The sequence below is a fragment of the Acinonyx jubatus genome, chromosome A3 (assembly GCF_027475565.1).
Source record: "Acinonyx jubatus isolate Ajub_Pintada_27869175 chromosome A3, VMU_Ajub_asm_v1.0, whole genome shotgun sequence".
NCBI lineage: Eukaryota > Metazoa > Chordata > Mammalia > Carnivora > Felidae > Acinonyx > Acinonyx jubatus.
Genome location: NC_069388.1, coordinates 12,541,873 through 12,554,462, shown reverse-complemented (window position 1 = coordinate 12,554,462; position 12,590 = coordinate 12,541,873). Strand labels below are relative to the sequence as shown.

Below are 12,590 nucleotides of genomic sequence, written 5' to 3'. Positions count from 1 at the left end.
TCAGCAAACCCTAAAAATCAGAACTTTCTTTTTCTTTCTTTTTTTTTTTTTTTTTTTTAATTTCCCAGAGAGCCGGTCTACCAGCATGCCACTGCTTAGATCCCACCCTCCCCGGTGCTTCGAAAAAGAGTGTTGTTAATCACAGGCCTGTTTCACATAATTGTTGTATGGTTTAACCATAAGTAACCGAGAGAGAAAAATATATGGGTGAAGATACCACTTTTTCCTTTAGAAAGTTTACTTTTTTGTCTTGTATGTACAACCTGTTGTTCTTGGCGACGGAGGTTGGGTGTCCAAAAGTTGAACCATAACATTATACCATAGGTTGTAAACTTACGTGGTTCTGGGACTAACATCCTGTGAATGCCTACTCAGCCTAGGTGGGACCGGGGGCAGAGAGACCAGGCACCTCCAGCCCCGCCAGAGCCGCAGCCACCTCCCAACCCAGCAGTGTATTGCTAACAGATGGGTTAAGTCACGACAGGCTCCCAGTTTTTCAACAGGAGCCAGATTGAGATTTTTTTCATATAGGAAATCTCCTGTGTATTAAGTAATATAATTACCAATGAACAGAATATATCTGTGGGCTAGATCCAGCCCAAAGGCTATCCTCCTTTTTGTTTGTTAGAGAGAGAGAGAGAGAGACAGAGCAAGTGGCACAGGGACACAGACAGAGGGAGAGAGAGAATCCCAAGCAGGCTCCACGCTGTCAGTGCAGAGCCCGATGTGGGGCTCAAACTCACAAAGCATGAGATCATGACCTGAGCCAAAGTCAAGAGTCAGACTCTTTCCCGACCGAGCCACCCCGGCACCCCTGGTTTTTATTTTTTAAATGTACAGTTCGGTGTTTTGGAATATTCACAAAGTTGTACAAACATCACCCCTATCTAATTCCAGAATATTTTTGTCACCGCAAAAGGGAATGCCCTAACCATTAGCAGTCAGTCCCCCTTCTCTCTTCATCCCAGCCCTTGATTGCCACTAATCTACCATCTGGCTCTATGGGTTTACCTAATCTGCATATTTCATATTAATAGAATCCTATAATACATGAGCTTTTGTGTCCAGCTTCCTTCACTTAGCATAACGTTTCCCGAGTTCATTTGTGTTGTAGCATGTGACATCCACGTTATTATATATATACAGATGTGTGTGTACACGCATATATATGTGTATGTATATGTCTATAATATTCCATTGTACAGCTGTTCCACATTTTATTTATCCTTTCATCAGTCGATGGACATTTGGATTGTTTCCATTGCCTGGCTATTGTGAATAACAGTGCTGTGAACATTTGTATATGAGTTTTTATGTGGACATGTTTTTAATTCTCTTGAGCTTGTACCTAGGAGTGGAATTTCCAGGTGACACCATAACTCTATGCCTACCTTTCTGAGGAAGCGCCAGACCGTTTTCTAAAACAGCTGGACTATTTTACCCTACCATCAGCAATTGATGAAGGCTCTAATTTTCCACATCCTCATCAATGGTTGTTATTGTTCTTTTTTCTTTCTTTTTCTTTTTTTTTTTTTTTTGTAATTATCACAGCCATCCCAGTGAGTGTGAAGTAGTATCTCATTGTGATTTGGATTCCCATTCCCCTAGTGACTAATGACCTTGAACAGCTATCTTCTGTGTTGATTGACTCATTTGTATTTTTGGGGAGATGTCTTTTCAAATCACGTACCCACTTTTAAATTGGAGTGTTTATCTTTCGGCCATTGAATTATATGAGTTTTTATATATTCTGGATACTAGCCACTTATCAGATACAACTATTTTCTCCCATTCTGTGCATTGTCTTTTCAGTTTCTTGATGGTAGCCTTTGAAGCACCAAAACTTAATTTTACTGAAGTTCTGAATTACTATTTTTACTTGAGTCCTTGTACTTTTAGTGTTATATCTGAGAAAACATGGCCTGATTCAAGGTCACAAAGATTAGGCCCACGGTTTAAGAGTTTTATAATTTTAGCTTTTACATGTAGGTGTTTGATCCATTTTTTAGTTCATTTTTGTGTATAATGGGAAGTAGGAGATCATTTTTTTTAACACGTGGACATCCCCAGTTGTCCCAGCACCATTTATTGTAAAGACTGTTTTCTCCCCAGTGAATTGTTCTGGCATGCATGTTGGAAATCACTTAATCCTAAATATAAGGATTTATTTCTGGGTTCTCAGTTCTGTTCCACTGACCTGTATGTCCGTCTTTATACCAATACCACCACACTGTCTTGAATGAAATCAAAGTGTGAGTCTTCTAACTTTGCATTTCTTTTTTCAACATTGTTTTGGCTATTCTGTGTCAGTTGTGTTTCCACATGAATTTAGGATCAGCTTGTCAATTTCTAAAAGGTAGTAATCTGGGGCGCCTGGGTGGCTCAGTCGGTTGAGCAACCGACTCCAGCTCAGGTCATGATCTCACGGTTTGTGAGTTCGAGCCCTGCGTCGGGCTCTGTGCTGACAGCTCAGAGCCTGGAGCCTGCTTCGGATTCTGTGTCTCCCTCTCTCTCTGCCCCTCCCCCACTCATGCTCTGTCTCTCTCTGTCTCAGAAATAAACAAACGTTAAAAAAAATTAAAAAAATAAATAAAAGGTAGTAATCTGGGATTTTGATAAGGATTGCATTGAATTCATAGATCAATTTAGGAAACATGGCCAACTCCATTTTTCATTAACCTCCGGCTTATAAGAAGGATAGATCCATTCTATTCTTAGAATGCTCAACAAATATAGAATCCCTAATTATGTCTCACATTTTAGGCAACATGTTTGATAAAACTGTCTAGCATTTTGTACCTATTTTTATGTTTTTTTCCCTTCACATTTGTAAACAAAGTTGAAGCTAAAGATGCCACTCAGGCTTCACTTAGCACTTTCTTTGTTGTTGCTGTTAAGTTTATTTTATTTTGAGAGAAAGCACGTGAGTGGGGCGGGAGGGGGGGGGGGGAGGGGCGGAGAGAATCCCAAGCAGGCTCTGTACCATCAGTGGACAGCCCAACATGGGGCTCGAACCCCTGAACCATGAGATCAAGATCTGGGTCAAAACCAAGGGTTGGATGCTCAACTGATTGAGCCAGCCAGGCCCCCCCAGTTTCGGTCTTTCAATAAGTATGGTTTGAGATTCACACCTTCTATGACATACAGTACGTTTGACGTTCTCATGTTCCAATCTCATTATAAAATACAAATAAAATAGGGGCACCTGGGTGGCTCAGTCAGTTGAGCGTCCAGCTTCGGTTTAGGTCATGATCTCACAGCTTGTGAGTTCAAGCCCCACATCAGGCTCTGTGCTGACAGCTCAGAGCCTGGAGCCTGCTTCTGCTTCTGTGTCTCCCTCTCTCTCTGCCCCTAACCCACTCGCATTCTGTTTCTGTCTCTCTCAAAAATAAATAAACATTAAAAAAAATAAAAAAATAAAATAAAAATAAATAAAAGAGGAGGAGCACCTGGCTGGTTCAGTCCGAGGGGCGTGCGACTCTTGATCTCGGGCTTGTGAGTTTGATCCCCACGTTGGGTATAGATATTACTTAAAAATAAAGTCTTTAAAAAATTGTTTCTTTGATAAGTAGAGGACCGTGCAGTCCTATTGTGAAATAACTGGAGAAGTACTTGTGTTCGTGCAATGAAGGCAGTACCGACAGAACGGACACTCGGGCCAGCAAAGCCTGACGTCACGCAAGAGCTCGGCGTAATTCTCCCCCCTGCCCCTGCCGGTGAACAGAGTGTAAAGGGGAGACATTCAGGGTGGTGAGGAATGAAGTGTGTGTATGACTTGTGGCGAGTAATGACTGCCTCGATGTGATGCCATGGTGTCCAAAACCACCCTCACTTAGCTCTCCCACCCTCCCCTCTCTAGCAAGACACGCTGGATGCAGATATCCACATAGAGACAGAGGACCAGGGCATGTATAAGTGCATGTCTTCCCAGCACCTCTTCAAGCTGCTGGACTGCTTGCAGGAGTCCCATTCGTTCTCAAAGGCCTTCAACTCCAATTACGAGCAACGGACTGTCCTGTGGCGAGCAGGTAAGGCCACACAGCAGATGGGACAGGTGGCCACACCGGTCACCACCCTAAAACATGGAAGCCCTTGGGAAACTCCTGATACTTGTACACTTAGCTGGAATAACTTGGCAGATAATTTTCATGCTTGAGGGAAAAAGAAGGAATGCTGGGTACATTCCATCCTGGTACCAGGAATTCCAGGAATACTGCCTGGCACGCGGGGGATTTTCAGTAAGTATCTGGTGGAAAAGTGAATTCATAGAGACCGGAACTGATCTAGCAAATCAAGGTAAAATTATGTAGTTAAGTATTTTTGTATCAAAAATTGTGGTGGTCTAGGAGAAACAGAAAAGCATTCAGACATTTTCTGAGGCTTTTAGGGGTTCTCCTTCCCGCCTCCAAAAATAAATACATAAACTCTGGAGGTGATATAGAGATACATATAGATACATACACAGATTTATATAGATATATTTATATGTAGATAGGTATGCATGCATGGTGCCAGTGAGAGTCTCATTTCGTGAACTTTGCACAAAAGTGAGACTTTATATAATTTTTGTATTGTTACTGTTACTGGGTAACCATTCATTTTCTTCCCAAATGCTTATTTTAATCCACAGTTTTATAATACTGTTTTCCTTTATGACTTTAACAGATCTAGGTATTTTATGCCTTTGCCTGTAATAAGGCTTTGCTTGTGAGAGTTGTTTACGTATCTCTGTGGCTGACTGGTACTGCTTTGTTTAAGAAAATGTGTTTAAGAGTAATGTTATATGTCAGCTAGACTTCAGTTAAAAAGAAGGTGAGATGTTTCGGTGTTCTTTCCCTAAGGTAACTAGATTAGGTTCCCGCATGACTTCTCAGTCTTATCCTAGAAGTGTGCACTGTTTATGTGACTGTCTAATCTCTAGGTTTTAAAGGCAAATCTAAACCCAATCTTCTAAAGCAAGAAACCAGCAGCCTGGCCTGTTGTTTGAGGATCCTGTTTCGGATGTATGTTGACGAGAACCGCAGGGATTCCTGGGATGAAATCCAGCAGCGACTTTTAACGTAAGAAGATTGGTTCCTGATTAAATGTCTTATCTGTAAAACACAAACTGCATCACATTAATACTCTGAATTGAAAAGAATAAGAAAAAATATATACATGCTGACACCCTCACAAACTGCTTTTCTTTTTTTGTGTTTTCTATTTGCTGATGCTTTTTTTTTTTTTTTTAACGTTTTATTTGAGAGAGCGCAGGCAGGGAAGGGGCAGAGAGGGGAGGACGGAGGATCTAAAGCGGACTCTGTGCTGACAGCAGCGAGCCTGTTGTAGAGCTTGCACTCATGAACCTTAAGATCATGACCTGAGCTGAAGTCGGATGCTCAACCGACTGAGCCACCCAGGTGCCCCTTTGCTGACACTTCTACTTCACTTTTCTTAATGCCCTGAGGAGGGTGGGGCCTCATTTCTTTCATTTATAGGTTGAGAGGGGGCGAGAGAGAGAGAGAGAGAGAGAGAGAGTGAGAATCTTAAGCAGGCTCCCCATTCAGCGTGGGGCTCAATCCCACAACCCTGGGATCATTACCTGAGCTGAAATCAAGAGTCAGACGCTCAACCGACTAAGCTACCAGGCGTCCCTCATTCATAAATTTCTTAAGGCACAAAAACATGGGCAGTACAAAGTACTCCAAGTCAGCAGGTCTGGAGTGAAGTCCTGACTAAGTCCTCTTTAGGGCAATGTCCACTTAAACCTCCCACCCTTCCTTCTTCCCAAGAAGCACGTGTTGGAATCCTGTGGATACCAGGGTGTCCTGACTTAGATTATGCAGAAACGCAGCCTTGAGGAGATGGGGGGTGGCATTGAGAGTCCCAGACAGAAAAGTAGACGTTTGAGGGGCGCCTGGGCGGCTCAGTTGGTTAAGTGTCTGGCTTCGGCTCAGGTCATGATCTCACCGTTCGTGACTTCAAGCCCCGCATCAGGCTCCGTGCTGACGGCTCAGGGCCTGGAGCCTGCTTCGGATTCTGTGTCCCTCTCTCTCTCTGCCCCTCCCCTGCTCATGTTCTGTCTCTGTCTCAAAAATAAGTAAAACATTAAAAAAATTAGAAAAGTAGACGTTCGCCACCCAGCATCTTGTGAGCAAGACACCATGTCTGCTCCCCCTTTTCACTCCTTTATGATTTCAGATCATTAGCTTGTGGTGCTGGCAACCACGATAGGATGTGTATTCTCCTGCACTGCTAGAAGGAGTGTACAGTGAGGGGATTTTTCTAGAAAGCAGGTGGCATTAAAATCAGGAACGTGAAAATGTTCAGTGCCTTTCTTTGGCACAGTGATTCCACTGTCATGGAATCTAAAATGTCTTAGAGGGGTGCCTGACTGGCTCAGTCTATAGAGCGTGTGACTCATGATCTCAGGGTTGTGAGTTTGAGCCCCACTTTGGGCATGGAGATTACTTACAAAACAATTTTTTTAAAAAAAGAAATTTTGTTAGAAATAGGAACCAGGATTCCCACAAAGAACTCTTCACTGCAGACTTACTTATAAAGAGAAGAAATATCGGGTGCCTGGCTGGCTCAGTTGGTAAAGCATGAGACTTTTTTTTTTTTCTTTTAAGATTTTAAAGTAATCTCTCATGAGTTCACTCTCATGAGTCCCCATGTTAGGCATAGATTACTTTTTAAAAATTAAAAATACGAAAATAAGAGAAGAAATTTAAAACAGCTCAGCTGTAGAATGGATAACTAAATTACAGTCTATCCTGTGGTAGAATATTATGCAGGCATTGAAAATGAAGTTTTACAAAATAATTTTCCAGAATGTGGGAATGTGCTCATGATACAAGTTTCACCACAAAACAGGATGTAAAACCATATAGATCTGATTTTTCAGCAATGTCTTTTAAATATCACAGACAAAAAGACTAGAAGGAAATAGGACAATATTTTGATATATGTCCCTTAGGATGATGGAATTACGGGTATTTTTTTCTCCTTTATAATTTTTTTGCACTTTTTGTTCATCATAATTAATTATAGAGACACCAATAGCTCATATTAACTTAAATCAAGCTCAAAGGATAATTATCTACATAGTCTCATAAAGTTTCTGTAAAGGAGATAAATTTGCAATTTCTAGCATAACGTTTTTTTTTAAGTAGGCTCTACCTCTAGTGTGGGGCTTGAACTCACAAGTTTGAGTCACATGCTCCACCAGCTGAGCCAGCCAGGCACCCCAGCATAACATGTGTTTTGAAAGTAACACTTGTAGCGCACCTGACTGGATCAGTTGGTTAAGCCTCTGGCTCTTGATTTCAGCTCAGGTCATGATCTCACAGTTCATGGGATTGAGCTCCATGTTGGGTTCTGCACTGACAGTGCAGAGCCTGCTTGGGATTCTCTCTCTGCCCTGCCCCCTCAAAAATAAACTGAAAGAAATAATAACCAAAAAGTTAAATAAAAGTAGCATTTGTGGGGCACCTAGCTGGCTCAGTTGGTAGAGCATGCTACTTTTGATCTCGTGGTTGCAAGTTCAAGCCACATGTTGGGGGTAGATATTACTTTAAAAAAAAAAAAGTAGTGGGGTGCCTGGGTGGCTCAGTCAGTTAAGCGTCCAACTTTAGCTCAGGTCATGATCTCATGGTTCATGGGTTCGAGCCCAGTGTTGGGCTCTATGCTGACCGCTTAGAGCCTGAAGCCTGCTTCAGATTCTGTGTCTCCCTCTCTCTTTGCCCCTCCCCTGCTTGTGCTCCCTCTCTCTCAAAAATAAACAAACATTTAAAAAAAAAAAAAAAAGCAATTGTATGTGACAGGAGAAGAGAAAGGCAGTGTGTAGCCAGCTGTGGATGATAGACTCTATGTTCATTGTGCACAAATGCTGATTGGGCCCTCTTCTCTGAGCAGGCCCTGAGCTATGCTAACATTCAACACACCAGTCTCATTTAATCTTTACCACAGTCCCTTGAGTTGGGTACAGTTATTTATCCCTGTTTTATAGCTTTGCCCAAGATGGCAGAGCCAGAAGCCAGAGCAAGTGCCCAGCAAATAAATACTCATTGCCAGAATGAAGAGTTTTCCACTGTATGGGGCACCTGGGTGGCTCAGTCGGTTGGGCGTCTGACTCTTGATTTCTGCTCAGGTCATGATCCCAGGGTCATTGGATGGAGCCTGGCATCAGGCTCTGTGCTGAGCATGGAATCTGCTTAAGATATTCATTCATTCATTCATTTTCTCTCTCTCTCTCTCTCTCTCTCTCTCTCTCTCTCTCTCCCCCCTCCCTCTCCCCCTCCCCCTCCCCCCACCCCCGCTTCCTCTCTCCCTCCCTCTGCCCCTCTTCCCCACTCACATGCTGTCTCTAAAATTTAAAAAAAAAAAAAATTCTCTAGTAAAATGTGAGAGGTTAATCTTGTGGGTTTTTAAAAAATTTTTTTAAATGTTTATTTATTTTTGAGAGAGAAAGAGAGTGTGAGTAGAGGAGGGGGGGAGAGAGAGGGAGACATAGAATCTGAAGCAGGCTCCAGGCTCTGAGCTCCACAGAGCCCCACATGGGGCTCAAACCCACCAACCGTGAGATCATGACCTGGGCTTAAGCCGGATGCTTAACCGACTGAGCCACCCAGGCGCCCCGAGGTTAATCTTGGGTTTGATGTGCCTCCCTGTTTCCGACTCTTCTAGCGTGTGCAGTGAGGCCCTTGCCTATTTCATCACCGTGAATTCGGAAAGCCATCGGGAGGCCTGGACAAGTCTTCTGTTGTTACTTCTAACAAAAACCCTCAAAATAAACGATGACAAGGTATAAACCAGGAAACTCTAATGTCTCCACTAGGACATAGGTTTGGGTTGGCATTTTACTCGGAATTTCAAGACTGTTTTTCTCAATTCTTCTAAGGATGGTTGCATAACTAGCACCATTCTAGATGCATTGGAGAAAAGTTAATTCATGACAGACAGTGATGCTGTGGCCCTTTGGGGCTCTTTCTCTCCAAGAAGCCCAGTTGAGAAAGGCTGATGTTGAGACCGTCCATGTGGCTGTTAAACAGCGGCAGTGATTTTCAGTGCGGCTGTGTTGGAAGAGAGGGTGGCGATTGTGAAGCAGTGGTTCAGAGCTGGGAATCTGCTTTGCTAAAATGAAAGTTGACTTCGGCAGCAAAGCTGTCCCCCAAAGAATTTGTGTTTGGAGTTAAACGTAATTAAGAGACATTCTAATTTGCAAATTTCTCACATCAACTTGTTAATAGCAAGAAAAACGACCAGAATCTTGCAAGAAGTTCCAGGGTGAGATGAATACTCTTGGCAAAGTAGTGCCAGAAAAAATAGCTCCCTGTCTAATTCTCTCTCTCCTTCTCTCCCACCTCAAGTTTAAAGCACACGCTTCTATGTACTACCCCTACTTGTGTGAAATTATGCAGTTTGACCTCATCCCTGAGCTCCGAGCAGTCCTGCGCAAGTTCTTTCTGCGGATAGGCGTTGTGTATAAGATCTGGATTCCAGAAGAGCCGTCACAGCTACCGGGGACACTGTCACCAGTGTGGTAGCCCCGGCCCTGGCGGGCTACTGCTGCAGCTCTGCAGAACGCTCACCATGCCACCTCTGCCTGGCACATCTCGTGAAGGGTCAGATCTTAGAAACGAGGAGTCGGCCTCTGGGAGCTCAGAACGGCCTGGAGGAAGCCGGCCACTGCGCTGGCCCCATCGGTCCCTGACTAAGACGTTGTGCCGTTTCATTAAAGTGTTGCATACCCAGTTAACACAGTAGGTGGGGAGTCTGTTTCCTCTCCGTCATTCCATTTTACTGATTAAACTGTCAAACCTGTCACTGCACACGTGGTCATTTCCTAGCAGAGTCCCACGATTGGCTGTCTGTGTTTTGTCCGAGGAAGTTGCTCTCCTTGAAAACACTGAACATAGCTGTATAGGTTTGTGATTATTAGAGAGTATGTTAATAAAATTTCTTGTTGTAACGGCTAAGTGCCACCTAAAATATGCTGGATTTTTTGTTGTTGTTTGAGCGTGTTGGAGAATTTTGAGTGTTTCTGTCAGTTGTGAGTCAGCTGTAGTTAAATTAGTTTGGAGAAAGTTAGTGGGGAAAAGGGTTGTTGCTTTTTTTTTCTGTTTTGTTAACGTCTGAGTGATTTTTAAATTACTTTATGAAAAGATATTATTGAAAATTTCATTAACAGCAGAGTTTAGTAATTAAGTTAGAAGTAAGAGCTTGCAAGGTTAAAAAACAAAAACAGGTAGTGCCTCCTGGCTCTCCCTTTTTGAGTAACTTGGGGAGAAAACGTCTGTAGGAAAAAGTAAAAAATGTAATGAAGATGATTAGCCTTCCTTTGAAATAAGTATTTGTGGATGGGTATTAAAATTTCCAGAATGCATTGTCCATCTCACACATTGAAACCCAATCTATGAAGTAGTAACAAAAATGAAGTAGTAATTTAACAGAGTTAATTTATATTTGAGTAAACCTTTTATTTTTACCTCAGAACAGCGCGTGTACCAATTGTTAGCGTCCCTGCTGTGCACAGTCCCCGTTAAAGGGCCCTCGAGAGGGACGGTGGCTGTGGGTGACAGGGGTCGTCTGTGAACCTTGAGTCGTTGACCCAGAGTAGGCCTGTGCTATTGTGGGGCCAGCACAGCTGAACTGTGACCGCGGCAGGAGATGGCCCGTGCCCAAGTGCTTCCGTCAACTTGAGCTCAGGGGCTGCGTTCTTTGGGAAGGGTGGACTCTGGGGGTCCTCCCTGTGTTGGTGAAGTCGCAGTAGCCCTCACCGCCGTTAGAACGGAGTCCTGACGCGGCAGCTTCTGTAAAGGTTTGCAGTACACAGGCAGGGCCTGACGCCTGCAAGCAGTCTGTTTGGAAGCTGAATTTATTCTGAGTCAGCGAGAAAGAGGACACACGCTTCACTCTGCCCCCTCATCCAGTGCTCACCACAAGCCGCACTCAGCATTAGAAAAAGCGTTACACAGAGTCATTAAAACATTCAGACTTCTACCTATGCCCTCTTGTCCTGTAAATTGGGTTGTATTGATGTCAACTCTGGTGCCTTAGAAGTTAGCAAGTTGGGAAACTATCTAAAATCAGCTATGTTTTCTTTATAGAGAAGGATTTCTGGTGCTTTTGTTTACTAAGAGACCGGTTTCTTCAACGTTTTTTGTTTGTAACAGCCTTGAGAAATGTCTGGTTTGGGCCAGCAGTACTTTTTTTTTCTTTCCCCCAAAGTATTTTAATTTCTCTACCAAAGAAAAAAAGAGCAGGTTTAGGTTTTTATGTTATTCACATACATTAGAGAAGAGGAGCTGTATAATTTAGGAGGAAGGGACCGTGGGAGAGTATCTTACTGTGAATGGAAAATATTAGCACCTTTGACTTACCTGTCCTGAAATCCATGACATCTTTACACCGCAGCACGGAACCTGTGTTCTAGACCCATCCCTGGTACTGTAGCCCGTCACAGCCTCAACAAGTCCGTGCCATCATCCGCCTTTGTACTAAAAGTACACACAGGAACGCGCGTGTCCCTTCGTACTTCTGTTTTCTGTACCGTATCGCCGCGTTCCCGACTGGAGACTTTTCCTTTCCTTCTGGGGTTCCCGTGTGACATTTTCTTCATCATCTCTGACTGCATCACCAGTCATTTTTGCCTCCTTTTGCAGAGCAGGAAATGTTTGAGCGCATTTTGTTACATGCTGAAACACTCAGCCTTGGAGTTCTTTTAAACTTCGTCTTTTAAAAGATTGATTCTCTGAATGAGGCATTTGAATTGTACCAGCACGGACCTTTTGAAAACAGGGATGTAAAACCATTTGGGGTAGCTTTTCTCGTAGGGGGCCCGTGACATACAGAGGAATTCCTTACCTCTACTAATAAGCCATTCAGCCTAAATTCTATTTTGTGAATCAGTCTGTTCTATCTCATGGTAAACGTGGCTTGTGCCACTCAAACACTAGTGAAAAGAGTGCGTATAACTCTGCAGCACTGGGCCAGGACACCGTTCACAAAGTTAGAGAAGATGGAGCATTTCCAAGGCCTTATTTCTTTCTCAGAATGCTTTAAGTATTGATTATATGTGCTGGGTCTCTAGAGAAGTTTTGTTTGTTATAATACTGCTACTTTGAGCAATTTTGTTTTCTCTTCATTGTCCTTTAGGGCAATCACCAGCTCTGGCATCGTAACAACAAACGGTGGATGGGAAATTTGATTCCTAATCTGCATCTTGAGAGTCAAATACACCTTTTCCCTGTTACTCGTCACGTACAACCAAAGAACTACATTATGGAAATTGTATGATAATATCTGGAAACACAACCTTTTCCTCTGACAGATGACTTTTGTACAACATGCAAAAAAAAAAAAAAAAACCTAAACCTTTTTGTTGTTCTTTTGTCATTATGGCTATACATTTCGTAGCCGTCACAGTTCTTGAAGGAACCTGCTGACAGATCCAACTATGAGCACCCCATTCAGATGTCTGCTGTTACGATGCAAACGGATATTGGCTGAGACAGAAGCTAGATCCTTAGTACCACGTTTTCTGAGTTCTGTTTTACCATTTCTGTTAAAGTAGAAATAGCTTGAACTCCTGTGAAATCCTGGAGTTT

At 43.0% G+C, this 12,590-nt stretch overlaps 1 protein-coding gene across 3 annotated transcripts in view; it reads left to right on the top strand.

Annotated features, from left to right (window-relative positions):
* ARFGEF2 (ADP ribosylation factor guanine nucleotide exchange factor 2) overlaps positions 1 to 12,284 on the top strand; it is a 102,665-nt gene extending 90,381 nt beyond the window's left edge. For all 3 annotated transcript variants that reach the window (XM_053199842.1, XM_015082668.3, XM_027046747.2), the window contains 4 exons: positions 3,860 to 4,028; positions 4,922 to 5,060; positions 8,668 to 8,785; positions 9,351 to 12,284. In XM_053199842.1, the coding sequence (XP_053055817.1) occupies positions 3,860 to 4,028; positions 4,922 to 5,060; positions 8,668 to 8,785; positions 9,351 to 9,527 (603 nt within the window). In that variant the 3' untranslated portion in view covers positions 9,528 to 12,284. The remainder of the gene's footprint in view (positions 1 to 3,859; positions 4,029 to 4,921; positions 5,061 to 8,667; positions 8,786 to 9,350) is intronic.
* The last annotated feature ends 306 nt before the right edge of the window (positions 12,285 to 12,590 follow it).